The sequence below is a fragment of the Ictalurus furcatus genome, chromosome 13, assembly GCF_023375685.1.
Source record: "Ictalurus furcatus strain D&B chromosome 13, Billie_1.0, whole genome shotgun sequence".
Taxonomy (NCBI): Eukaryota; Metazoa; Chordata; class Actinopteri; order Siluriformes; family Ictaluridae; genus Ictalurus; species Ictalurus furcatus.
The window spans coordinates 22,770,824-22,797,772 of NC_071267.1; the positions used below are offsets into that span (position 1 = coordinate 22,770,824).

At 38.2% G+C, this 26,949-nt stretch overlaps 1 protein-coding gene across 2 annotated transcripts in view; it reads right to left on the reverse strand.

Annotated features, from left to right (window-relative positions):
- Nucleotides 1-1,986: 1,986 nt before the first annotated feature.
- The window catches only part of fdxr (ferredoxin reductase), a 31,924-nt gene continuing 6,961 nt past the window's right edge, over nt 1,987-26,949 (reverse strand). Inside the window, exons 3-12 of one of the 2 annotated variants that reach the window (XM_053639216.1) lie at nt 21,200-21,295; nt 19,383-19,505; nt 19,175-19,288; nt 16,810-16,911; nt 14,771-14,878; nt 13,520-13,604; nt 8,429-8,610; nt 8,030-8,201; nt 6,340-6,513; nt 1,987-2,658 (exon numbers count right to left, since the gene is read on the reverse strand). In XM_053639216.1, coding sequence (XP_053495191.1) covers nt 2,528-2,658; nt 6,340-6,513; nt 8,030-8,201; nt 8,429-8,610; nt 13,520-13,604; nt 14,771-14,878; nt 16,810-16,911; nt 19,175-19,288; nt 19,383-19,505; nt 21,200-21,295 — 1,287 coding nt within the window. In that variant the 3' untranslated portion in view covers nt 1,987-2,527. Of the gene's footprint in view, nt 2,659-6,339; nt 6,514-7,837; nt 7,915-8,029; nt 8,202-8,428; nt 8,611-13,519; nt 13,605-14,770; nt 14,879-16,809; nt 16,912-19,174; nt 19,289-19,382; nt 19,506-21,199; nt 21,296-26,949 lie in introns of those variants that run through there. The other variant, XM_053639217.1, reaches the window with a different exon arrangement.

A 26,949-nucleotide genomic window follows, 5' to 3' on the forward strand; every position in this document is an offset into this window, starting at 1 on the left:
ACATATATAAACATATATTTATTTATATGTACAGTATTTTTTTGTATTCTATTTTATTACTTTTCCTGTACTTGTTTAATTTACTGCTTAACTTAGTTTTAGCTTTTTAATTTAAGGCAGTAACCAGAGGCGTAACCTGGTCTGGGCATTTGGGGCTGTAGCCCCGAAGATTTCTTTTTTTAGCCCAGAATAATTCTCCACTTGGAGTGGTTTGTCACTACATAACTGAACGTCAGCAAAAGAAGACCATCTGTAATTTTATATCTTCAGTGAACGGCAGCGAGAACAATCAGACAGGGTTTACAGGAAAATACTTGGAAACACATGTCTTATTGGCTGACAGTCTCTCAATTCTGCCAAACACTAGCTCATAGTCAGTGTGAGGGGAAAATGGATATTCGCTGATTTTTTTTTAACCAGTAAAGGGGTTGAAACGGAAACTATAACATCCTCTGATGCTGAGCAGGAAAACAAGGTGTGTAAATGTCTGAGTTCCAGTTTATGTGAACATGATATGAGCAGAGCATAAGGAAAGATAATGTACTCTGCATGGTACTCAAGCAGATAAACCCATAGCTTAGTTGTGTTTTATATCTGATGTTTTATAAATTGGTTTTATATCTGACGTTTGTTTGACATTCGCGACAATACCCATTCAACTCTCCGTGCCTATAACATTTATAACCATATCTATAACCAAACCAACTTGGAAATACATGAATAGGTTTTCTTTGCCTAGCACAAAGCTGAATACATTTTTTATTTTTATTTTTTCCATATCAATTTTATTAGCCCTATGAATCGATGAAACAATTTAACCATTTGATATGACATCGCAACAAATATGAAATGTTAAAAATATCTCTTTCGTGACACAAGGCTGTTTGTGGAATTTACATTCTATTAGTTTTCAAATAAATGTGGTAGTGCAAATGATTGTAATATTCTAATTCCATTAAACTCAATCAGTATGTTTACATGGACAGCAATAATCTAATTACTGACCTTATTCTGAATAAGACAATATTGTGATTAAGGTGTTTACATGAGTTGCGTTTAGAATACTCCTCTCATGTTCCCGTTTTACGTTACAGAACATGGATCGATTAACGGTACACGTCATTACGTCCCCACGCCACGCCGTCCGACGTTCCCTCCAGAATTTCATGCATCATGTAAACATACAGTTTTGGGGGTTTCATTTGTAATTCTACGAAAGCTTCAAGTGCAGTTAATTATTTGTCATGCTATACGTGCAAATAGACGACTGTCTGAAGCGGTGGGCTGCATCCCAAACCGTGTACTTACCTACTATATAGTAGCTGAAATACATGCATCTCGCCTTCTATATAGTAGGTAAGTACATGGTTTCGGACGCAGCCGTGCTCTCGTTTGCCGTCAAACGGTTGAGCACTGCCGTGTGTGAACGTGTCCCGTCGCAAACTGCGGCGAAAACTCCCACATGACGTTAATAGTGTGATTAAGGTGTGTACATGTTTACATGGTAGTTTCTTAATCAGAGTATTGTCTTAATCGGGCTAATATCGGATTACTGTTGTCCATGTAAACGTAGTGAGTGACTGTTTGACCTAGAGACATGAAAAACTGTTTCCAACCTGAGGCACAGAAAGTTTAATGGGTGTTGTCTGGAATGTCAAACAAACATCAACTATAAAACTAACTTTATCGCACTGCTCCCCTTGGCTAGCGACACCAAACTAGCCTAATAAGTAAAGTTTTATATTTTATCAGTCTGGTAGTCCTACAAACAGTGACGACACCAGAGGCAAGTTTTATAATGAATCCAACTTTTTCTGATCGTGTCATACTGTACATTGACAGCCAAGTTATCTCAGCTTCCATAAAACAAATCTTGCATGAAGAAAAATGTGTAAAGAAGAAAAAGGAAAAAAATGCATGAAGAAGAATCTGGGCTCAGCCCTGGATGATTAACAGTCCAGCTAATGATAACTGAAGTCAAATTCCTTGCAGTCAAAACCTTATTTACTTTAATAAATTCCAGTTTATAATTTTTCCATGAACAGAACTCTTCACATAGAAAGCACTATACAGGTTTTTAGGTTCTAAGTTGCCCAATCATGTCTGAAACAGAAAAATAAGCATAAGTGCTGCACAATCCACAATGTTATTTCAGTATTTAGAGCCAACCAGGGAAACGTCAGCAAAGCTTACAGCTGCAGTGAAAGCCAGCACTTGGCCACATTGATTATTAAAACTTTTTTCCACATGCTAGTTCCAGGGTTAGGTGTACTGTTGCAGTGCTTTTGAAACGTGGCCCGAGAGGCTTCACATAAAGCCACACATTAAAAGCATGAATGTTTTTCTTCATCCAGACTCTAAGCAAATAATAAGCTCCAGAGCAACAGATGTAGAGTCGGGAAATTTTCAAACTGTTGTTTAGTCTGATGTAAAATCAGTGTAAATCAGGCCTCTCCTCATTAAGCAAATCACAAAATAGTGTGATGTGGGATTTGATTATAAGCAGTCAAGCATTTTTCAGACAGGATCAGGCCCAGGCTACTGCCAGCATCTCTTTCACATCTAGGAATTTTTCTCTGGGTTTTCCCAGAACTTCTCCTCTCCGCACCTCCCCCGAGTTGATTTTTTCCCACTCTGAGAAGGACACTGGTCTCACTCCTGAAAAAGCAAGACACATTCACACACTTCAAATTAAGATAAAGGACATGACTGTAAAATATGGCATATACCTACAGCTTTTTTATTTCTCCTGAAAACAACCACCTTATTTTGATAAGCCCGTATATTCCCGTACACGACAAAGTCATGGAGGCTAAATGGTTGTGGAGGCCAAGACAAGTCCAACACTGATGTTTTCATTTAGTGTTATCTCAGTATCAGTCACGCAGAGCTTAGCAAATCATCTGAGTTAACTGTTTTGTGGGATATGTTGCTGGAATATGGTGCAATTGCAGGGTATTGCAAAATATTTCAGCAAGAAAAATATTTCATTATTTTGAATATTGTTTAAGCTTATTTCTAGATATTGATACGATGATACAAGCTTGAAATGGTCTTATTCCATTGGCAGATAATTTAGCTTATTTCAAGTGTTTCTTTCAAGAATTGAACGAAATTATCCAGCAATAGAATAAGACAATGTTAAGCTTGAAATTAGAAAATATGTCTAGAAATAAGCTTTATGGCTTTTAAAAAGTTTATATATCATATATACACAGTGCATCCGGAAAGTATTCACAGCGCTTCACTTTTTCCGCATTTTGTTATGTTACAGCCTTATTCCAAAATGGATTAAATTCATTATTTTCCTCAAAATTCTACAAACAATACCCCATAATAACAACGTGAAAGATGTTTTTTTTTTAAATCTTTGCAGATTTATGAAAAAAAAAAAAAAGAAAAAAAAAAGGCACATGTACATAAGTATTCACAGCCTTTGCCATGCCACTCAAAATTGAGCTCAGGTGCATCCTGTTTCCACTGATAAGCCTTTTTTTATTTATTTTATTTATTTATTTATTTATTTAAAAGTTCAGCTCAAACAATCAATCTCCAGTTTCATTTCCGCTGGACGTGTCTGCTGGACGTGTCTGCTGAACATTTCTTTTTTTTCTCTTTTCTTTTCCCCCCAAATATTTCACTAAAAAAAAAAAAGCTAACGCACAGCAGCAATCATTAAAATTTTTTTTTTCTTTTTATACTAACAATGGAAAACAAAATTAAAAGTACAAAACACTGAAAACAAACCCGCCCGCCCCCCCCCCCCCCCCCCCCGGCTCATCATGGCTACCCAATAACTGTCGCTGGTTATATAGATATTGTAAAATCCAACAGGCACAAAAATTTAAGTGGGAAGTATCTGTAACTCCATAAAGTATACAATAAAGGGATGCCATTTATAAAAAAAAAACTTGTCCATACAACCACTCATCTCCCATAACAATGATCATCAACTGATCATCCTTGAGATGTTTCTACAACTCGATTGGAGTCCACCTGTGGTAAATTCAGTTGATTGGACATGATTTGGAAAGGCACACACCTGTCTATATAAGGTCCCAGAGTTAACAATGCATGTCAGAGCACAAACCAAGCCATGAAGTCCAAGGACTCTCAGACCATGATGAAACAAAGATTGAACTCTTTGGCCTGAATGGCAAGCGTCATGTCTGGAGGAAACCAGGCACCACTCATCACCTGGCCAATACCATCCCTACAGTGAAGCATGGTGGTGGCAGCATCATGCTGTGGGGATGTTTTTCAGCGGCAGGAACTGGGAGACTAGTCAGGATCGAGGGAAAGATGAATGCAGCAATGTACAGAGACATCCTTGATGAAAACCTGCTCCAGAGTGCTCTGGACCTCAGACTGTGGCGAAGGTTCATCTTCCAACAGGGCAACGACCCTAAGCACACAGCCAAGATAACAGAGTGGCTACAGGACAACACTGTGAATGTCCTCGAGTGGCCCAGCCAGAGCCCAGACTTGAACCCGATTGAACATCTCTGGAGAGATCTGAAAATGGCTGTGCACCGACACTCCCCTTCCAACCTGATGGAGCTTGAGAGGTCCTGCAAAGAAGAATGAGAGAAACCGCCCAAAAAATAGGTGTGCCAAGCTTGTAGCATCATACTCAAAAAGACTTGAGGCTGTAATTGGTGCCAAAGGTGCTTCAACAAAGTATTGAGCAAAGGCTGTGAATACTTGTGTACATGTGCTTTTTTTGTTTTTTATTTTTAATAAATTTGCAAAGATTACAAACAAACTTCTTTCACCTTGTCATTATGGGGTATTGTTTGTAGAATTTTGAGAAAAATAATGGATTTAATCCATTTTGGAATAAGGCTGTAACATAACAAAATGCGGAAAAAGTGAAGCGCTGTGAATACTTTCCGGATGCACTGTGTGTGTGTGTGTGTGTGTGTGTGTGTGTGTGTGTGTGTGTGTGTGTGTGTATATAAGAAATATTAGAACTGTATTCAAGATATAGTTATTTACGAAGATGTTTTGCCATGTAGGGCATGGTTCATTTAAACCAAATTCTTGCACGGATGAAAATTCTTGCATAGATTTTCAAGAAGAGAAGACAAATCTTAATAATTTGTTTTGCTTCCATTAATTATAATGCAAAGTTGAATTAAAATTAAAACACATACATTATACGAAAAATAATAAGACTTATACAGAGTACATTCTCCTTCACAGAAAACAAAAAAAAACCCAGGTGTATACTATTCAGTGTTGTTCCTGACACATGATTGACTAGGACAAATTCTTTGCTTTAACTTATCAAGAACTCTTGAGGCGACACGAGCACCAACAGGTTTAGAACATTGTCATTGAATAGGTCAGTTGGAGAAAGATTGCAAGCAGAATGTTAACAGGCAGCTTTTCAGTCAGTGCGGATTATGTGTTTGATCCAGGGTCAAAAAGACAGACTATTCAGTATTCCAAATCAATCCTCCTCCAAATCTAAATCTATTCACCAACTACAATCTCTCCTACAGTGCCAACTCTAATTATTGTTTATCTCTTTAGACCAGAAATTCAAGTTCAGGTATTTGCATGGCACTTTTTCCATTTTTCAATAGGGGTTGTGCAACGAGTAGCAGAATAAGAGATTACAGCTCATTTTTTCCATCTTTGTTAACAATGGTGAGATAATACACCCACGATCATACAACTTTAAATGAACTTTGTCAGTTTCAGTATTATTCATATGAATAGATCTTTCAGTTCATATAATGACACTTAATAAGTAGATCTTTAGAAATAAACCTTTATACGCAAGATAATATACTTTGCTCACTAACTTTACTGTTTCAGGTTTATTCTTAAAAAAAAAAAAAAAAAAATTAAAAAAAAAAAAATTAAAAATAAAAAAAAATTACCCACAGTAATATTTCCTTCTTCTTGATATTTAGTTCAGTTTAAAACTTCTCATGCTACTTTGTTTCCATATAAATATTTTCTTCTAATATAACTTCATCTCAGGTTTACACAGAAACAATTCACAGTTGGGCCAAATCCCAAGTGGCCTCCTATTTACCATGTATGCTCACTACATATACACACTAGGGCATAATTTATTTATATAGTTACTATCATATATAATTACTTATGCATTATTTTTTATGGATGCACAAGAAAGCACCGCTTTGTAAAGTTTACAGATGGGGCAGAAGAAGTGCGTGTTCACTGCAGTTGTACTTTCGTTGAATATTCAGGATGCAGAAAATATATTAAAAAGTATGTTGTGTGTGTGTGTGTGTGCAATTATATACAATACAATTATACACAATTCTAAATATAATGTATACTTTTGTACGTATTTGTTACCTCGAGTCTTCAGTAAGATCGTAATCTCCTGAGCACCAGCTTTGTCGACTGACGGATCGAGTGTTCCTGAGTCCAAATCTTTCAGGAGAATTTGTGCTGTTTCAAAACTGTCATTCATAGTTGTTGCGATCACACCAGTCGGCCCACGCTTTACCCAGCCACTGCAGTACAGTCCTGTGTACACACACACACACACACACACACACACACACACACACACACACACACACACAGGTTTTACTTTGCAAGAGGACCTTGTATTTACTTTTGTATTACAGTAATGGCTAAATACTATGAAAAAAACTACATAACCATAACAAAATTTCACTTTTTGTCAGTTTTAGTTTTGAAAATTACAGCAAGGCTTTTTTGACGACCAGCCAAATCACAATTCTCATATTTGCCCTATAACTACAAACACAAAAATAATGAATACACCCACCAACCCACCCACACACAGGGGAAATAAGTATTGGATGAGTCAACATTGTTTTCAGTAAATACATTTCCAATGAGGTTATTCACATAAAATTTTCACCAGACATCAGTATTAACTCAAGAAATCTGGAAATATAAAGAATTCACAACATTAAAGTCCATAAATAAAGTTATGTGTAATAAAGTGGAATGACACAGGAAAAAGAGTATTGAACACGCTAACTGAAATGTATTTAATACTTAGTGGAGAAGCCTTTGTAATGACCGCTACAAGACACGTTCAATACATCTCATTTTAGTTAAACACAATGTGTGAACAGCAACATTAAATGTTTTAACGTTAAAGAATGTTTTCTTCTTCTTGATATTTAGTCCAAACAAGCAAGTTCAAACCCCTATAAAACAAGCACTTATAATAAAAGGTGAAAACAATGACTTTGTTTTAAAATGAGATGTATGCAGTACACGTTGGATGTTTTACTGTAACTACCATGTGGACATCGAGAAAACATCTCTGTGATTTACACACTGGTCAATTATTCTGTGTGAAATGATCATAATTTCGACAGACGAAAAACTAATATCCATGAAAAGCAACCAAATCTCAAATAACTGATTTCAAAATTAAAAACTGGAAAGATTTGCACCAATCATGTTTATTTTTGATTTTTTTTATATATATATATATATGAGAAAATGAAATAGAAATTCATGCAACAAGTGGCAACACATCAGGCACACACTCCTGGCAAGTGGCCATCTTAGTGAACTGCCTATTTCACACACTCATATTGGCCAGTCTGTACAGGATTGAAGTACAACTGCAGTTGTACTTTCGTTGAATATTCAGGATGTAGAAAATATATTTTTGTGTGTGTGTGTGTGTACACACAATTGTATACAATACAATTATATACAATTTTAAACATAATTTGTACATATTTGTTGGTGAATTTGGTACGAATTTGTACGTATTTGTTGGTACGAATTGGTGAAATTGCACCAAATTGGTTTGCACGCTCTTTTGAAGTTGTGTTTGTTGGTAAATGAGACCTTTTACCTCACGTGTGTGAATCGAAGAGGGCTTTGGTTGAATGTGCGTTGTGATTATGTCACATGACGCGTCTTGGCCAAAATCTGCGGAAAATCTGCGTTAATTTAAAAAAATTGCAAGCTCCCCAGAATATTGCAGAGTTTGCTTGATTTTGCGTATTCGCAAAATCCTGTAGGGACTGAATGACCTTCCTCTTACCTGATGTATCCGACACCCTGCCCATTTCATTGGGCACTGTGGAAGTGCGAGGGTCAAAGGGCACAGAGGGGTCAATAAGTAGACTCTTATAACCAATACTGCTGATGAGCAGACCACACTCTATATCCTGGGTTTGTCCTGTGGGCAGGGCCCGAGCCTCCTCCCCTGAACCCTGGATACAAGTACAGGAGAAACAACTCAAACCTTTTCCTAGCAAGACCACCACATACAGAAGTCATACAAATCTAAACATTGACAATAAAGCATGTTCTCTTCATCTGAAATGAATCCAAGTAGCTTAAACAATTCTTGTGTATGATCATCTGTTTAGAAAATGCTATAAGTCCCAGTTAGCGGGGGTTTTTTGGTGCAAAAGTGCTCCTATGCAGAAATCCTCACCTCAAGTTTGTTGATAGAAAAGCGAACCCCTGTTACTTTTTTTCCATCAGCATCTGGAAGCACTTCCACAGGACTGCGCAGGAAACGAAAACCCCACTGTTTATCTACCTTCTGTTGGCCTTCATCCACTTTCACAGTCTTCAGCAATAGTTCAGTCAGTCTCTTCCTAGGTCTGGGGAGATCTACACAAACATACACACGATCAGAAATTAAGGCAAAGAGTCAACCAAAGTGCTATTATAAAAAAAACCCTTCACACCATTTAGCCAAGTCAAGAACACCTAACTCTGGAAAAGGTAGGTGTATCATTGCAAAGGCAACAACCAAGAGACGTTTTCATGAATGTAAATACAGATACCTCAAGATGCAAACCACTGGTAACGCTCAAGAACAGAAAGTCCAGATTAGACTTTGACAAAAAAATAAATAAATAAATAAATAATAATAAAAAAAAAAAAGCCTGACCAGTTCTGATACAACATGAGCTTGTACCAGAATGATGGGAAGAGAAGAGTATGGAGAAGAAAAGAAAGGGCTCATAATCTAAAGCATACCACATCATCTGTCAAACATGGTTTTGAAAGGTGTTATGGCATGGGCATGTTTGGCTCCCACGAAACCAACCCAAGGGCTTTTTAAGGCAAAGAAATTAAATGCTCTAAAAATGTCCAATGACCTCAACCCAAATGAGACTTGTTATAAAATAAACTTGATGTTGCACACACACACACACACACACACACACACACACACACACACAATAAATCAGGCATCAGGATCACATCCTGACACAATCATGAACAGGATGCCCATCCTGTTGCCATGCAGGTTAAATTTATAGTAAGTTTATAGTGCTAGTGGTGATAAGTCGCCATACTCAGGAAATGTCTTTATGCTGCTTGGGCATTCACTGAGCAGTTAATAAGCTCCTGCTGCCACAAACATTAAATAAATCTCTGTGTTGTACTGATCTGCCAGCCGTTTCTCTCTACTGTTTATCATCTTTAAACCAGTAGAACTGGATATGTTACTTTGTGTACAATATGTGTACAAAGTCTGATCTACAATTTCTTTTGTAATGCTCTGTATTCTACTGCAGACTTTACTACTGTATGGCTGGGATGACAAAGTTTTCACTGATCTTTATTTGCCAAAAGAACAATTCTAATGTAAAATCATACAATCCCGGAAGATGGGATTATTCGTTCATCGAGTTCTTGTTTCCATTCCTGACTTTATGGAAAATTAAATCACAGATTTCACAGGACCTTCATAACAGTAAACGCTAAAAATCTTGCTCATAAAGCAACACAGCCCTTCTTTATGAAAGCCTAATGCAAGAAGGTGTGAGGAGAAAGAGGTTTTATTTATTGTGTGACTTTTTCTTTACACAAAAGAAGCTTCAGTTAGTCATTGTTCCATTCCGCAGACCTGCCGAACCCAAAAAGAAATAATGCGTACAAGTAGGCGTGCATGGGCTTGACAGCTATTTGAACACATTTGCGTTGACTGGTGTGAAAATTAGATCCGGCTCGTCATTGTAGGCCTACTTAATCTTTTATTTTGTCAAAATACATCCTTTTTTCTTTCTTTTCATTTAAAAAAGCTCCTTTTTTGATCATTTTTGTCCAAAGAAATTCAGTGATGTCCCTAATAAATATAGTTAACTGACATTAACTATATACTTTTCGAACATAGCCAAGTCAAACATAGATTGATCGTTTTTATTTCACATTAAAGAACTCAAAACCTTCTCCATTTGCCTTGAGAGAAAGCAAAGCACAGCATGTGTCAAGTAATAAATTAGAAAAACCAAACTCCTATACAGTTGTACAGGATGCCTTTGTATGCTGTAGCATTACAATTTCCCTTCACTCGAAACAAAAGGCCCAAACCGGATCCATATAGTCCAAAAATCTCCACTCTTCTGAGAAGGATTTCCACTAGATTTTGGCACGTGGCTATGGGGATGTGTCCATTCAGCCACAAAAGCATTAGTGAGGTCAGGCACTGATATTTTGAGGTCTGGGGTGCAGACTCAGGTGTTAAGTGAGGTTGAGGTCAGGGCTCTAGTCTCAGGTTTGGGCCCCACAGTTCCAGGGAAGGGAAATTGTAATACTACAGTAAACAAAGACATTGTATACAGTTCTGTAATTCAAACTTTGTGGCAACAGTTTGGGGAAGAACATCATATGTCTGTAATTGACAGGTGTCCACAAACTTTTGGCCATATAGTGTACATTTTGAAATGTGGTGCTGTTTAAACGCACAGGAAAGCGCATTTAAATAATACATTTCTGACTGCAAGTGGCCACTTTTAAAAGACTAAAATGGTGAGAACATACTGTATTTATAGAATTTCTTAGGGGTGGAGAGAGAAACATTATCGATCCAAACAGAAATAAAACTCCTGCGAAACACAAAAAGCTCCTGCAAAAACCCTGTATAAAATTAAAGCTGTCTGTTAGGGCTGTAGAAAACCCAGTGAAAAGTCTAGTGCTATTCTGAAAGCCGAATGCTTTTGTAACGGATTAAAAAAGGGCCGTGTAAATACAGCAAATTGAAAAAGTATTTACCCCCAGTTATTTTTTCCTTCTCTTTTTTTTGCTGTAAACAATAAACTCCAGTGTGCACTTCCAACAGTGTCAAATTGCACAACGCCGTGTTGTAAATCTTATATTACGCAACGACTTCTCATGCATGTCTCATTCAATTTGTGACCAAATTTAAGCATACAAGAATGGGATTTATTTTCTGCTCACTTTAAAGTGACTCTACAGTGATGAGGCTAAATCAGGTATTTAGGTATAATCCTCACAAAATAATTCTTGGAATTATTTTAAAAAGAGTCTTAAAATGGCATCATTTATAAGTATCCACCCCTCTTCTTTTAGTAACCTAAATATCTTAAACAAGGTACACCAGTGTTAATTTGAAATCCTATTGCATGCTTGCACAATACATATATCTGAATTTAGGAGGTCTCACAGCTAAAATGGCAGATCAGATCAGTCCTGCTGTCATGAGGACCAAAGAACTGCATATGAAGCTTAGAGATGAAGTTGTTATAAGGAGGAAGAAAAAAAAAAAAAAACAACAAAAAAAAACCATGCGCCAAAAATATATGCGCCAAAAAAATGCGCCAAATATTATGCTTGGCTAGACTCATCACACCAGGTCCGCACAGGTTCCCCTATTTCACCCAGTGAGCTCTGAAACACCTTCAGTGGACTCTTAGACACTTCTGACAATTGCGCTTCATGTCTCAGTTTGGCCTTGATCTTGGTAGTGTCTGGGTTGTACCAAATACAGCCCAACACCCAGGTAACACCATTCCTATGATCAAGCACACTGGTGTTTGATCGGTATTTGGTAGCATCATGCTTTAGGGTTGTTTTCAGCAGGAAGAACTGAAAAGCTTGCTGCCATCACAGGCAACGTGGATGGAGCCAAATATAAGTAAATTGGTAAGAAGAAGCTGTTCTAGTCAGTCAGACATCTGCATTTAGGGCAAAAATATATGTTCCAACAGGACAATGAGGCAAAGCAAAGATGCAAAAACTGCAAAGGAAGGTTTTCGTTTTGGAATGGCCAAGTCAAAACCCAGCCTTAAATCCAATTGAAAATCTGTGGTGTGACAAGAAAATTGCTGTCCGCCAAAAATTTGCATTAAGGAATGGGAGAAAATGACGAAATCAAAAGAGACAACTCAAATCTGGTACTGCTGAGAAAATAACAATTAAACGCTCATATATTTAAAAAAAAAATGTATATGAATAATCAAATAATCTTTTTTTATTTTTAAATAATTTAGAATACGTTTAAATGCTTTATTTGATTTTATTTATGTACAGACTTCACTTCAAAAGAAGTAGGAAAAAAAAATCTCATTCTGAAAATGCTTAAATCTGATGTTGTGATAAAGCAAAAAGAGAAATAAATATTGGGGGTGAATACTTTCTGGAGGCAGTGTATATACAACAAATAAGCAAAAAGGCTTTCCACCCCAAAAATATTCCACAAAATCACTTTATATTTTTCCCCCGCAATCTGCTTCAGTGCCAGCACTACAGTAAATCCTCGTCTAGACTTGGACATTAGACTATTTCCCCCCGCAATCTGACTCAGTGCCAGCACTACGGTAAATCCTCGTCTAGCATTCTGTCTGAAATCAGTTCTTGTCTCTCTTCAAATAGTCTGAGAATTTGAGAAAATGGTCTGGTCTGTAAACAATAAACTGCAGGGTGCCAAATTGCACAGCGCCATGTTGTAAATCTTCTATTATGCAATGACTCTCATATACCTGTCTAATTCCATTTGTGCTGTTACCACCTGCAAATTTTCCACGAAGCTTTCCAGACATAACTGCAGAAATCTCAAGTACCTGACATGGCATGCCCGAGTTTTGATTGACTCAACTATACCAGTGACAGAGTCATAAATTACAGCAACATGGTTTATCCCATTCACCTCAAGTGATCAGGACAAATCTGATGAGCATAATCTGTATAATACACAGTACACCATTAGATACAGGAACTTTCCAAAATATGCTGAGCATTTATGTAGAATGCAAATTTTCATTTTTTAAAGTTTATATCCACGAATGGGATGCATTTTCCAATCGGCTGCAATTTTGAACATTTTCATCTGTCCCGTGTGCGCATATGTTGCTGCAGGGTGGTCTATGTAATGTGTCATATAGTGTATGTTAAATGTTGCTGCAATTTTAGTTTCGAGTCTTCAGTCTAGAATCTGAGTCAAGTTGTGAGTTGTTCTAGTGCTGGAATCATGTGAGAATCATGTAGAGAGTCAGTAAGCAGGTGACTCGGCTTTCTACAGTTCTATCTATCTGGTTATTACACTCTGCCCAATAAACACCATTAAGCAAAGAGGTAAAATGTACCAAAAAAAATATCAATCAATCCAATAAAATGTTTAATACCTTGTTTTTTTCTGAATAAACATGTGCACGAGTTAGAGTTAGGGTTAACAGAACAAATCTGTTTCTGATTAATTCGACTAAATGAATACAGATGATGGATTTTGAACACATGCAGTGTTCACCATGGTCGTGTTTAGTGCCTGTACCTTTCAGAGCCTCAGCTATGCCCTCAAAGTCACCTGGGAGCATGTCAGCTTTAGTCTCAGGCAGGTTAATCATTTCTCTCACCTCCTGAAGCAAAACAAGACAGGAGGGCAGAATTTAGTTTAGACTTGTATAAAGCTGACAATGTCAGAGTGTGCCACATATTACTTGCCATAATTTACTACACTGTAATGCCAGAAGCAAGGCTAGATGGGAAAACTTTCATTGTGCTCCCCACCAAGTCAAGTCAAATGGCTGTCATTTCAACCATATACAGCTGGTACAGTACATAAAACAACAGAGTTACATGAGACTACACAGACCTACATGACAATACAACAAAGACTAAACAGGTATAATAAAGGACAGTGCAACACCGACCAGTGCACAGTTCTTCTGGAATAAGGTGAGAGCTATTACAATATAATAATACATTTTGTAAATGTAAAAATAACATTAGTTAGCAGCAAAAATGCAGGTGGTCAATACGGTACATGGGATCATCCACAGTCAAGAGTTTCTGTTAGGAACGTGTGAGATCGTCCACAACGAAGAGTTTGTGTTAGGAGTGTTTATCCGCAATCTCCTACAGTCTCTGCCTTAAAGCCAGTGATATCAGGACCTGTGTGTTTATTGTGTCTGAGCTTTCTATTATTCGCCTACACTGGCTTCAAGAAGCAAACATAAGGCTTGCAGAAGCGTTCATTAAAACGATGTCGAAAAGAATCAAAAAGGAACTAAAGAACGCTATTGCATGAGGAAATGTGAAACCCAAATAAAATGTAAAAAAAAAAAAAAAAAAAAAGAGAACTTCTTTTTCTCAAGTGGGTAATCAAAAGTCAAAGCCGGATTATGCATGTTAAATGCTTTTAAGTCTTGTCTCTGGAGGCTTTTAAATGCTTCACATACATTACAGTGTGTGAAGCAACTAAAACGTTTTTTTAAATAAATAAAAATTCGCCAATCATTTTGCTAAAGGATGATGAAAAAGATGATGGATGGAGTTTTCTGCCGAGGTAAGAATCAGCATTAGGCCTATTACAATTACAATAGCATGGGCTGTAATAAAGTTGAATAATGTACTTGCAAAACGATGAAATGATGAAAAAATAAAATACGAAGGGCCAAGGAATAGGAACAAGCTAAAGAGGGGGGACAAGCAAGTAAAGAGGAGAGCGAGTCAGAGAGTTAGACAATGAGAATGAGGGGAGGAATGACTGCTGAGACTGACAAGCAGAAAAAAGCTCTTATACCTTAATGGTACATGCGATTTGCAGAGGCCCCCTTCTCCCCACAATCAGAACCCTGCGCACCCGACTGGCTCCGAGAGACTCCAGGGCCTGCTGAGTAATGTCAGTCTTCTGCAAAATAAATAAATGAATAAATAAATAAATTTAATTAATTCAGTAAAAAGAAACATTTATCCACCGTGTTACTCAACATTAACAGGAGGAAAAGTGGGCCACAGCACTAACAGCAAGAAGAAAACAGAAAAGGAAACGAGGCCTTAAACTGCACACTACTTATTTTTGTTCCCTGGAAGTTTTAAATCTGCCAGGATTTTATTTTTAAAAAGAAGTCAAACAGGATCTTTGATAAGATCATAAGCGATAATGTCTTGCGGAAAAGTCTACAATGAGTGCAAACGTGGAGGAGTATCTGCATCCGGTGTAAAAATGGAGCTCTGGAATGGTTGATATGAGAAATGTGAGTACATTTGGAACCTTATAGAAAATACATGGTTAAGTTTCCTTTTGTTTTGTACGAATTTAAATACACAGACACTGTATTTTTGGAATTCTGTATTTCCATGTTAAATAATTGTATGTACAAATGCATGTGGAAAAGATTGCTACTTTGTTCTACGAAAATGATAGAAAATATGAAAGATTAAAATAAAAATTATTTGTTTCTAGGTTAAAATGTTAGCCAATCAAAGGGAAAGGTGAGAGGTCATGGGAGGAGGCAAGTCCTGCGTAAGGAAAAGTCACGCTCTCTTTCGTCTGCAGGCGAGGCACGGAGATCACCACACTGGAGAACTATAACGTGATTAATGCTACTTTTCGTGCTTGAGTAACACTTAATGGTTGTCAGACCGATAACCTATTCACTACTTTGCATGCGGAAGAAGTCGGTATCACAGAGACATTTTCAAAACGAATTTGTCGGAATAGCTCAGCTAATAGTATTGCCTGAAAAGTTAGCAACTCGGTAGCTGGGACTGTGTTATGCTAACTGGCTTCGACAGCCAATGAGTTGCCTCTGAGGAACAAGACTGCGAGACTAACTGGAGGAAGACAGCTTGCTGTTTGAACTGATACGCGAACTACAGCGGCGCGTGAGTAACTGCACACACCGAGAGCGCGTGACCAGGCCTGCAGTGACGGTGCATGGACCCTCTCTGGTCACGGACATCTCCATCAACCTCGTGAGTGAATTTGTTTGGTTTTGTGGGGCGATTCGCATGAAGCGGCCAATACAGTTTTAAGGCCTCAACGCCCCCAAGCTACGATTCAGGCCTGCATCAGGAACAGTGGTGTGTGTGTGGGGTTTATAGAAATTCTGGTGTGCCGGCTTAGGTAGGCTATTGTTTTGGGCCCATAGGTTAAAGGGTATAACTGAAAACTGCTTGTTTTATGCATGTACATGGGGTTATATGTAACCTGTCGTTTTGGTAATGGTATTGATTTAAAAACCTCAGAAAAAGGTATAACATTAAGTTAAAGTTTTGAATACGTTTTATTTCTAAGTTGATATACATGCAAAGAATTGTGTTTCAATACATATACCTAAACTTTACCTGGGTGTCGGGAATTCATTATTGCTATACGGGGTGTGGAGGGTTGATGCGTCAGATTAAGATTTATATTCATTTAATATAGAATAGAGTGTACGCATTAGAAAAGGTGTTTGACTACACTTAGTATTACCTCAGTTAACAAGCTTACACATAAGTATACCATTTAAAAAAACATTCATCTAGTTAGTGACAGTTTATGACATTGAAACACATACAAGGGGAATTGCAACCATAGACATTGAAGTTGAATAGGGTAAGAGAACCCAGGGCGTCTTTTGCCGCACTAATTATATAGGCAAAAAGTCCGCTACACATTGTAGATGAATTAGGCCGGATTTGTTCTGCAAGCCATGATAGAACTTCACTTGTTTCATTTTGTCAATGAATAATGCATCACATGAAAATATAAAACTAATATCCATTTAATACATTGTAATCTTTATAATTTCTTTGTAAAAATTTGTTCCTGTTATTTGTGGTGCATGCAGTGACCTTTAGAAAGTCCCAGGGAGACAAGAGGATTCTGGCCACATCCAGAGCCACGTTCCCCTGTCCCAAAACGACAGCAGTCTCACAGCTCAGATCTGGATGCAGCTGCATGACAGACACAGACCGGCAAAATTCATAAATGACTGTGAGCTGAAAGGAAGTTCCCAGCTATGAACACGTGCAATACGTACAATACAAATGCATGCGTTCTCCAAGTGCTTATACAAAGTGTGCATTTGTACAAGTATGTTTTCCAGGCTGTAGCACATGTCAACTGGTGCATAATTGCTTAACCCCTTAGTTCCACAGTATTATGTCCCACAACCCTATATTCCCCATAGAAACAGCACGCCAACCCTGAGTTCCCAGGCCAAAACTGGCCCCAAAATCAACATTTTAATTTTAAAATTTTTAGGCCTTGAAACAACTTATAATAAATGCATTTGTGTAATATTACTTTGAAAATGAATCAGTTCAGTGTTTTTACTCCACTTAGAGCACAATTCTTAACTAGAGAAATGACTAAAAATGCTCACTAAAATCCTTATACTCCTTTAGAAGTACCATACGAGCATAAGCGTGGTCAAAGCCTTTGAATAAATTTAAGCAAATAAATAATAAATAAATAAATGCATTTTAGCGCCAAAAGTCAAGTTTCTGGTGATAATCAGACCAGCAGGTAGTGTTTTCACGAATACACAGAAATGGTCCCGTTATGACTCCAGACCCATGCAGTGTCAGTCGCACTGGTTGATGCTGAAGATGAAGACGGATCAGGGTCTGAATCAGGAGAGTTTGCGTCTCTATCGGTATCGGTTTCAACATCGCCTGAACTTTCACTGCTGTCACCATCTAGAATCCTCGCTCTCGCCTGTGTAACTGTGTATATTTTCTTTTCTTTTTTTTCACCGTTTTAGATGTACCTGTGTTCGCTGTCGGTGCAACTTTAGCTGGAACACGATTAGCTATTCGCTTTGGCATTTTTAGTTCACTTCTACTATTACACCAATATTCACGCTTGGATCTTCATCTTAAACGACGGCGTAATAATGTAATCACGTCGTGATGTCATCAACCTTCCGGGTTAAAAAAATAATAATTAAATAAGTAAGGAATCATAGCAGAGTAATGCCGGTACACCGGCCTTACGGGGATAATGTTTACACTGTAAAGCCGCTATATCGGCCTTACGGGGATTTGGCATAGATGACCAAGCCGGTAAATCGTCCTTACGGGAATAGATCAAAGACGGGCAAGCGGGTTTTTCGGCCATACGGGGTAAGAGTGTTAAGTAAACTATTTTTAACAGAAGTGTAGCAAACTGAAAATGTGCATTTCAGACATTAACGCATTTTTCAAGTTCAAACAGGGTGTGTTAGAATGAAAAGATTTAAGAGGTATTAAAAAACAGTTTCATTTTTAGAAATTTGTTCTCATACTAGTGAAATGTTTTCTTACATTAGGTTATAATGTTAAAATGTAATTATGTTAAAGCAAGTGCAGTAAACCACACACACACACACGCTGTTTGTTTTCATTTTGGCTCATTTAAAAGTCATGGAACTGACGAAACCGCAGGAAAAAACAAACAAACAAAAAAACCCCCACCAAAGTAAAGTACGCCAATTACATGACAAGGCAGGAAACAAAGTTAATTCCACAACCGATCATCTGTTTTCCTGTTCTGCTAGTGTAGACTGCGACACCACCCTCAAACACTGAATCTCAGACATGAGGAGGGAAGCAAACACTGTCAAAATATAAAATTAACATTATTTCTTTTTTAACTTGGAACAAAGCAATAAACAATGAATCTTCATCTAAAAATCTGAAGAAAAAAAAGGAAAACCGGAAACTGGGAAAAATTTAAACACTCAATTGTGCACCTTCAGGACCCACTGTATCCTAGTCAGGGTTGTAATGGCTCTGGAATGTCTCTGGAATCTTGCACAGGAACACTACCCTGGATGGGATGCTTGTCAATTACATGAATCATGCACACACATTCACACTTGGGGGCAATTTAGCATTGCCCAATCCTCTATTGGCAGGTTTCTGAGCTTAAAAAAAAAACCTCACAGAGAACTTGATAACATACACAGAACTTGGTAAGACACCAGGTGGACACAGGGAGAACATATGAGCACTCAGAGTAACTCAAGCTCAGGATTGAACCATGACCCCGGAGCTGTGAAGCTGCAAGGCTACTCGCAACACCACCCAATAAGGCTGAAGGGTTAAAACAGAACTTGTAAAATAAATTAAATAGATTTCAAAAGGGCCCTAAGTGTAATGGTTTCCTCAAGACCAGATCTTTTACAGCTGCTGTAACTAAGCGTGAACTGTTGAAATGAAAGTGACATATTACCTCTTTCTTGCTGGGAAGCCCATTGTACCATCCAACAAAGTCTCTTGCTGAGAACACACCAGTTAGCTTTTCCCCTGACACTCCCATCGAGCGATTTCCTTCTGCCCCGTAACTCTGAACAAACACAATAACACGAGCATGTTTGAATGCGGTGATGTAAAAGAGCCAAGAGTATGTATGATGAATAAAACAATGAAAGAAACCTCACAAGCACAACAGCGTGATAGGCTTTCTTTAGCTCCTCCACACTGACATCCGTACCTACGCTGACATTGCCATAGAAAGAGCAGCGTTCGTGCTGGGCCGTCTGTGTGAACGTGTTAATGACATTCTAATGAGATTTAAAAAAAAAAAGAAGAATTATTGACATCACGTAGGCTTATATTCACGACTCCTGACCTTACTATCAGAGGCTTAGAGTCATCCATTACTGCAAAGGAAGTCCTTATGGATCCTCAGAGGGGTGTCAGAGAAGGATAAAAAAATTAAATAAATCAAAAAATGGAATCATGGGATCATAAAAACTGCATTTTAAAAATTTTATTTAGTGCTGCCCTGAATAAGCTATTTCACATAATAGATGTCTACATATAGTCCACAATAATAACACACATGGATGACTGGGGTAAACTGTTATGATGTCCTCCGGGAAACAAGGAAATATCTTATGTATCTTCTGAAGGGCAGTACTAAATGAAATTTTTTTTTTATCTTTAAACAAAATAATTACAATTAATACTGATCATCCTGTTCAAAAATTTTCCACCCCCCTGGCTCTTAATGTATCGTGTCGCCTTCTCGACCATCGGTGAACGTTTGCACCTTTCGTAATAGTCGTGTACGAGTCCCTCAGTCGTCCTCAGCGTGAAAAGCTGGATCTCAAGATCATATAGCCGCTGTTGGAAAGAGGTCAAATATGCAGAAGATGCTGGAAAAGCAAAGAATGTGCAGGGCCTGGAGGATTTTTCTGAAGAACAGTGGGCAGTTTAACTGCTCAGGACAAACAAGGGACTCATGAATAACTCTCACAAAACATAAACACAGTCGTTGATCCTCCAGGTAACACCACACTATTAGTAATCAAGGGTATGTAAACTTTTGAACTGGTTCATGTGTGTAAATTCAGTTATTATTGTGTCTTGTGGACTATAAATAAACATCTGTTATGTGAAATAGTTTATTCAGGGAAGAACTAAATAAAAAAAAAAAAACAAAATGCAATATTTTTATTATCCCTCTAATTTTTTTATTATTATTAACATTTTTCCGAATCTGCAAGGCGTATGTAAACTTATGACCTCAACTGTAATTAAAGGTTAAATGTTTTGTCCTAATACCTTTCCTTAAATAACTTTGCTGTCATGACAGCCTGCTGATGATACGCAACAAAATGTCATACTATTAGATAAAAAGTCTAACAGAAATACAAAATAGGCTACACATATTTATAAAAATACGTATTGTTTTGTCTGCGGCATTAACAGTGATTGAACTGCAATAAATCACAGGACATGCTAGGTGTTCAAATGGCAGGTATATTAGCAATCAATCATTCATATCGGTCTGAATACACTAAAATGCCAACCACACATTATCCTTAAAAATAAATAAATAAATAAATAAATACTCTGGCTCTTACACCTCTACTCTGCGCACTTTGCTTTTCTGGAACTCAGTTAACAAAAATCTTGTTTGGTAGCACTACTTGTATTGTTCTCCGCTTGATATATCGCTTTGTTTGTATTTCCTCATTTGTAAGTCGTTTTGGATAACAGCGTCTGCTAAATGATTAAATGTAGAATAAGAAAATGATGAGCTTGAAATGAGTAATGTATAGAAATAGGTTTACTGATCTTATATTTGGTTTACTGTAATCTTATAATAAGAATCACTAGATATATTTAACTATACTCAAGATATTTTCACTTGTTAAGATGACCTTTTTTTTTTGGCAGTGCAGCTGTTGTAGCAGTATTGTGCTGCTTAATTTGTTTAATTTCCATCAAAAAAACAATGAAAACTAACCTTAACCTCAGGGTGATCTGGAGCCACTCCAAATCGGACCAGGCCGAATGGGACAGGCAGACGCTCGTAGATATCCACAACCAGGTCACTTCTAGCCTGAGACAGAGCGCATACACTTACAAACATTCCACAAACAGATTGATTACTTTGTATTAACCAGGAATAGATTTGGTTCCATCTACCATCAGTACTAAATGAGTGCTGCAAAGGTAAAAGTTATAGTACTCTTCTTTGAAGTGGCATGTACAAATGTAGTAACAAAATAATTCCCAAATCATATCAAAATCATATCAAATCATGTCAGTGTCCTCCTACTCTTCCCTATTTCCCTTACGTATCCATGAGCACACAAATTGAGCACTCGGGATTGAACTTTGTAAGTGGTGGCGCACGATGTTCAAAAACATCAGGAGATGAAATGGTGATGATGAGAAGGGATGCATGTGACAAATGAGATTGATTTTGGAGAACCCCTGCTCACGTTCCACTCGAGATCGGTATGGTACTCACAGCAGCCAACAAATGCCTCAGTCCTTCTAGAACTTTTTGTCTATTTGAGTCCCTGTACTCCCTAAAAGCCCAAATGACTATGTGAGCTGTTAATGCCATTTAATTCCAGGCAGTCAATCTCACTTTCAAAGCCATGCGCAGGTTGACAACAGTTAGCCTCATAAGCACTTCTAAAAACCTTCCACAATCAGGCTAGCTTTATCACCGCTAGTTGTAGGAACGGTTGCCAAACTTCTTCGTCAGTGACCATCAGAGAGCCGCTCGCTCTCTTGGACTATTGCCTTTTTAGTATTTTATTTGTGTTCTTAAAAAAAAATGCTGGAAATGATAACTGCTTTCTTTTTGCCATAACAAACTCTACAACGCATGCTACTGTAGTAGATTTATAAATGGTGGTAGTAATTTAATTAAGGTTAAAACGATCAGGAATGTGTTTCAGAGATACCAGGCAAACCAAAACTGGTCATCTGAACTGTGTTTAGTTGCATGGGAGACATTCATGCTTTGTTCCCACTGACTCATTCTCAAGAACTTAATTAACATCCTGCCATGAAACACATCGTTTCATTTCCCATTTGGTATCTTGGTCATGATGCATTAAAAAGAGCCTCAGGGGTATGAGAGGATATACTTGTGAGAACCCAGGTTTGGCTTGTACCATCAGTGGGCTGGTAACATCATAGAAAAAGGCTTTTTACCATCAGAGATGCTTTAAAATCACGGAACCTATGTCCATGACGCTGACCATCAACTTTGTAAGTTCTCTTTGTTTCTGTTTTCTGTATATTGTTCACATGTGTTTGTACAATAAACCCATTCATTATTCCATCCATCCATCTTCTATACCGCTTATCCTCCAGGGTCACGTGGAACCTGGAGTCAATCCCAGGGAGCATCGGGCACAAGGCGGGGTACACCCTGGACGGGGTGCCAATCCACTGCAGAGCACAATCACATATACATTCACACACCCATTCATACACTACGGACACTTTGGACATGCCAATCAGCCTACCATGCATGTCTTTGGACTGAGGGAGGAAACTGGAGTACCCGGAGGAAACCCCCTGCAGCACGGGGAGAACATGCAAACTCCGCACACACAGGGCAGTAGCGGGAATCGAACCCCCAACCCTGGAGGTGTGAGGCGAACGTGCTCCCATTCATTATTCCTATATCTAAATACTCAGTGGTTCTTCTAAAAAAGTATATGATCTATATGTTTTGTATAGTTACAAGAAACAGTTTCTTAAGCTAGATTACATTAGAGACGTTTAAAGTCAAGCTAAAAGAAAAGTCTTTTCCGTCTTTGGTAATAGGAGAGCAGTGGGCTAAGTAATAAACCCATAATATTTTAACCCTACACTACGTGACCGTAGGCTTTGCTTCGTGACAAGGAATTCAGGTGAACTTTGACCTTGAAATGATTACGTTATGTGAAAGAGGCTATTGATTAGCTAGTAGCAATATTTGAGCATTTCTATTGCTGTCTTTTAGTTGTTCTGTTTCAGATGTGCTACTTAGTGGATCTGTGCACGTGCAGACCCACATTTCTTTTCTGCACTACCACAACGACAAAACTATGCAGGCTTTCAGTCTAGACCTCGGCTGATGGCGAACATCATCTTAAATCTTTTTTCTCCATCGTCTGTTTTGACCCGTGAGCATGTAAATATTTGCGTGTACCCACTGGATTTGCAACAGAATGTTGATATTAGCTGATAATGGCATGTTCTGCTACTTTAAATAAACGTAGCTCCTTATGAACTAGCAAACAAACGATAAACTGGGAGCATTATTTGATAGACCAATATCCCCCATCTAAACACGCTACTCCTGAAACCTTAAAAAAGTTATTACAGAATACGCTGCTGCTGGTTCATTCAAAATATCAAAATATGCTCCCCATATACTCTTACTATTGTAGTGCACATACCCCTGTTTTTAATTAAACAAATAACGATGTCATAATGTTGGGAGAGTTACACGATTATAGGATATACACAACAGGAGACGGAAACACATAGGGTAGCATTTTTAAGTAGGGTAGCGTGAACAAACCGGCAGAACACCGAATCCATATAAAAATGTTTTGGAATGCAGGTGTGCTATATTTTAGAGGACAAATTAAGCTCAAATAATGAAGTCACACAATGGATTGACAGAGTAGACCTGTGCACAATTGAAGTCTTAGGTAATCTGGAAGGTACCGGAAAGCCCCAGACCAAGTTAGAGAACACACCTGACAAAACAGCTTCATGAAGATCAAGGGACTAAAAAGAAAAGGATCGAACACTACCTATTCTGTACTGAAAGGATACAGACCTGTATGGGCGTGCAACTCCGTGAGCAGTATTACATGACAGAGCTTTTATTTAATTGTTTATGATGGGAATTTACGACGTCAGCATAAACAGAATGTGCTGTCTGGGTTCATGTTTAAAAAAGAACAAAACACTATTTAAAGGGTTTACTTCCCAAACTTTTTCTTTTCTTCCTGTTTTTGCTTCTTGTAAAGAAATCATGCTTGAATCCTCTCTCTCACGTGTTTTTATTTCATGTAAGCCGTCCTCCTCCTGTGCTGCATCTTCAGAGCTTCATCCGCTTCATCACGCTTTGTTAACACTTTATTCAAGGATTATTTTAGTAACATTATCCTGATATTATACCCAATACAAATTCAAAGAATAAAGTATAAATAGAGATGGCGTGTGAGACCTCTACACTTGGGTACAGCTGTTTGATTGATGAACAGCTTTTAGATTTTGGAGGTGTCCATGCCAGCTTCGCTACATGCTTAAGCCTTAGAATCTCCTTCTTTGCACCTTCTCACAGATTTGTTCACCTGGATCCAAGCAGATGCATAAAACAGACATACAGCAGGGCAGACCAAGAGCAGTGACTTCAGTGCTATGTGATTTCTATACATATAAGTATATTGTGACCAATGCCTGGTGAACGAAAGCAATCACCACGTATAGCCTCGGCACATCCGGCATTTCCACCTTGCAGGAGAAGTCTTAGTGGTTTTTGCAATTTTGGTCTACTTGCATCCTGAAGGGGTTTTCATTGACCCTGCCCTGTCCCCATCTAGGACAGTCTTTCCTTCTTCATGCTGCCAACTTACAAGCCACTCAGTAACAGCATTAAACCAACTAGCAAAATGGGTAGAGTATGGCCTGACGGAGCAATGTCGCAACAAAATACCTCATCGACCCTGTTTTACATTAACTACAGCACAAAGAATGTTACCACAGTTAAGGAAATTTGTGTGCTCTCTAACCATAAACCCTGGATGACTAAACAGGTCAGGAGCCAATGAAAACAAAGAGATGCTGTTTACAGGACTGGTGACGTAGCAGTCTATAGTCTAGTCAGGACTAATCTAAAGCGAGGTATTAAAGCAATAAAACTCAGGATTGAGGACAGTTTCTATAACGATAACCCCCGACATATGCTGCAAGGCATACGAGCTACCACAGACTACAGAAGAAACAATAATCCACCAATAAACAGAAACCACTCCATTTGCCCACTTTGACAGAGAATAACAGTAGCTAGTAGTTGCCCGTCCTGTGAAATCTCACTTGTATAACATTCACGCTGCATGCCAGATCACGTGACTACCATGACATTATCTTGACTATGTCCCTGTTTGCTACTGCTTTCACGCTAGCATTTAACATGATAAACAAAAGTTTGTCTCCCATCATACCGATATATAAAACGACGCACAGACGTCCATACACACAGGAACTCGGATCACTAATGAGCATAAAGCCTTGAAGTATAGAACAGCAAAAGCTTCAAGTAATGAAGTCGCATAACGCAAAAGGCACGAAATTGAAGCCATTTTGGTCGCATATGCTCCCGAAATTTAAATCTGTGCAACCTCAAAATATATTGGAGAGCATTTGTGCGAGTGAAAATAATCGTGGCACGACCGGTATTCATTTCTCTACAAAACATTCACTAATTACTAATTACTAATGAGCTGATACAGTGACCGTTCTAAAGTTACATAACCAATGAAAGTTCATCTTTACGTTCTTAACTTTAATGCAGAGTTTACATTGGTTACTGTTAACCATCAATCACTTGTAATGACCCAAAACTAAATTCAGGCCCTGACTCCCTTTCACTGTGCTCCATTGTCATGTGACGGGGAGTTAACTAGCACTGAAAAGAACACAGATTTATTAATCTGCCTAAAGTTACAGATAATGTGACTCCTGGAGTTGTGGTGAACGTGGATCCACCAGAAGAAAAGAAGGCTTACAGTTTTCGGAGAAACTAGCTGGAAGACTTGGAGCGGCTCTGCTATGAAAAAGGCTCAATGCACTGTGTTTACTGTAAAGTCTGTGGTGTTGTTTTTAAATATCCTTTTATATAAAGTACCTAACACTACCTATTCTGTACTGTAAGGATACCGGCCTGTATGGGTGTGGGACACAGTTAGTAAATTACAGAGCTTTTATTTAACTGTTTATTATGGGGATTTATGATGTCAAAAACCAAAGCTAAAGCTTGCCCACAGGGGCACCACTACCAGGTTTGCTCTCCTCAGTGAAGCACCCACTGAGAAACATGAAAGAGCTTTGATTATAGGAGACTCTATCTTAAGGCACATGAAATTAGCTAAGCCTTTAAGGCTCCAGCAGCTTTAGATTGAGCCAGGGTGCCGGACATAGCAGGTAATCTTAGGGTCTACGGCAAGCACAGTTTTTCAAAGATAGTTACTCATGTAGGAGTTAATGATGTATGCCATTCCTAGTCAGAGGTTATACAGTTCTGTAAAGCTGCTTTGGGACAACGTCCACTGTTTAAAACACTATACAAATAAAACTGAATTGAACTGGTGTTCTGACAACAATCTCATCCTTAACACCAGGAAAAAAAGGAGATTGTGGTGGACTTCAGGAAGAAAAGGAGAACTGACCTTAGTCCAGTGCTCATAAATGGAAAGGCTGTTTCCAATTCTTGGGGGTGAACACTACAAAGGATTTCTCCTGGCCACACACACCTCCACCATCATTGGAAAGGCACAAAAATGCCTCTACTTCTTGAAAAGATTAATGGGATCTAGACTGCCCTAGGATCTTCTTGTGAACTTCTATCGATGTATTGCATTATAGCATGGCGTGTGCAGTGAGATCCTTCGTCCTCAAACAAAATCCACGCCCTGTAGAATAATTCTTTTTCAAACAGGTACTGAGTAAAAACCATCAATAACATTGTTC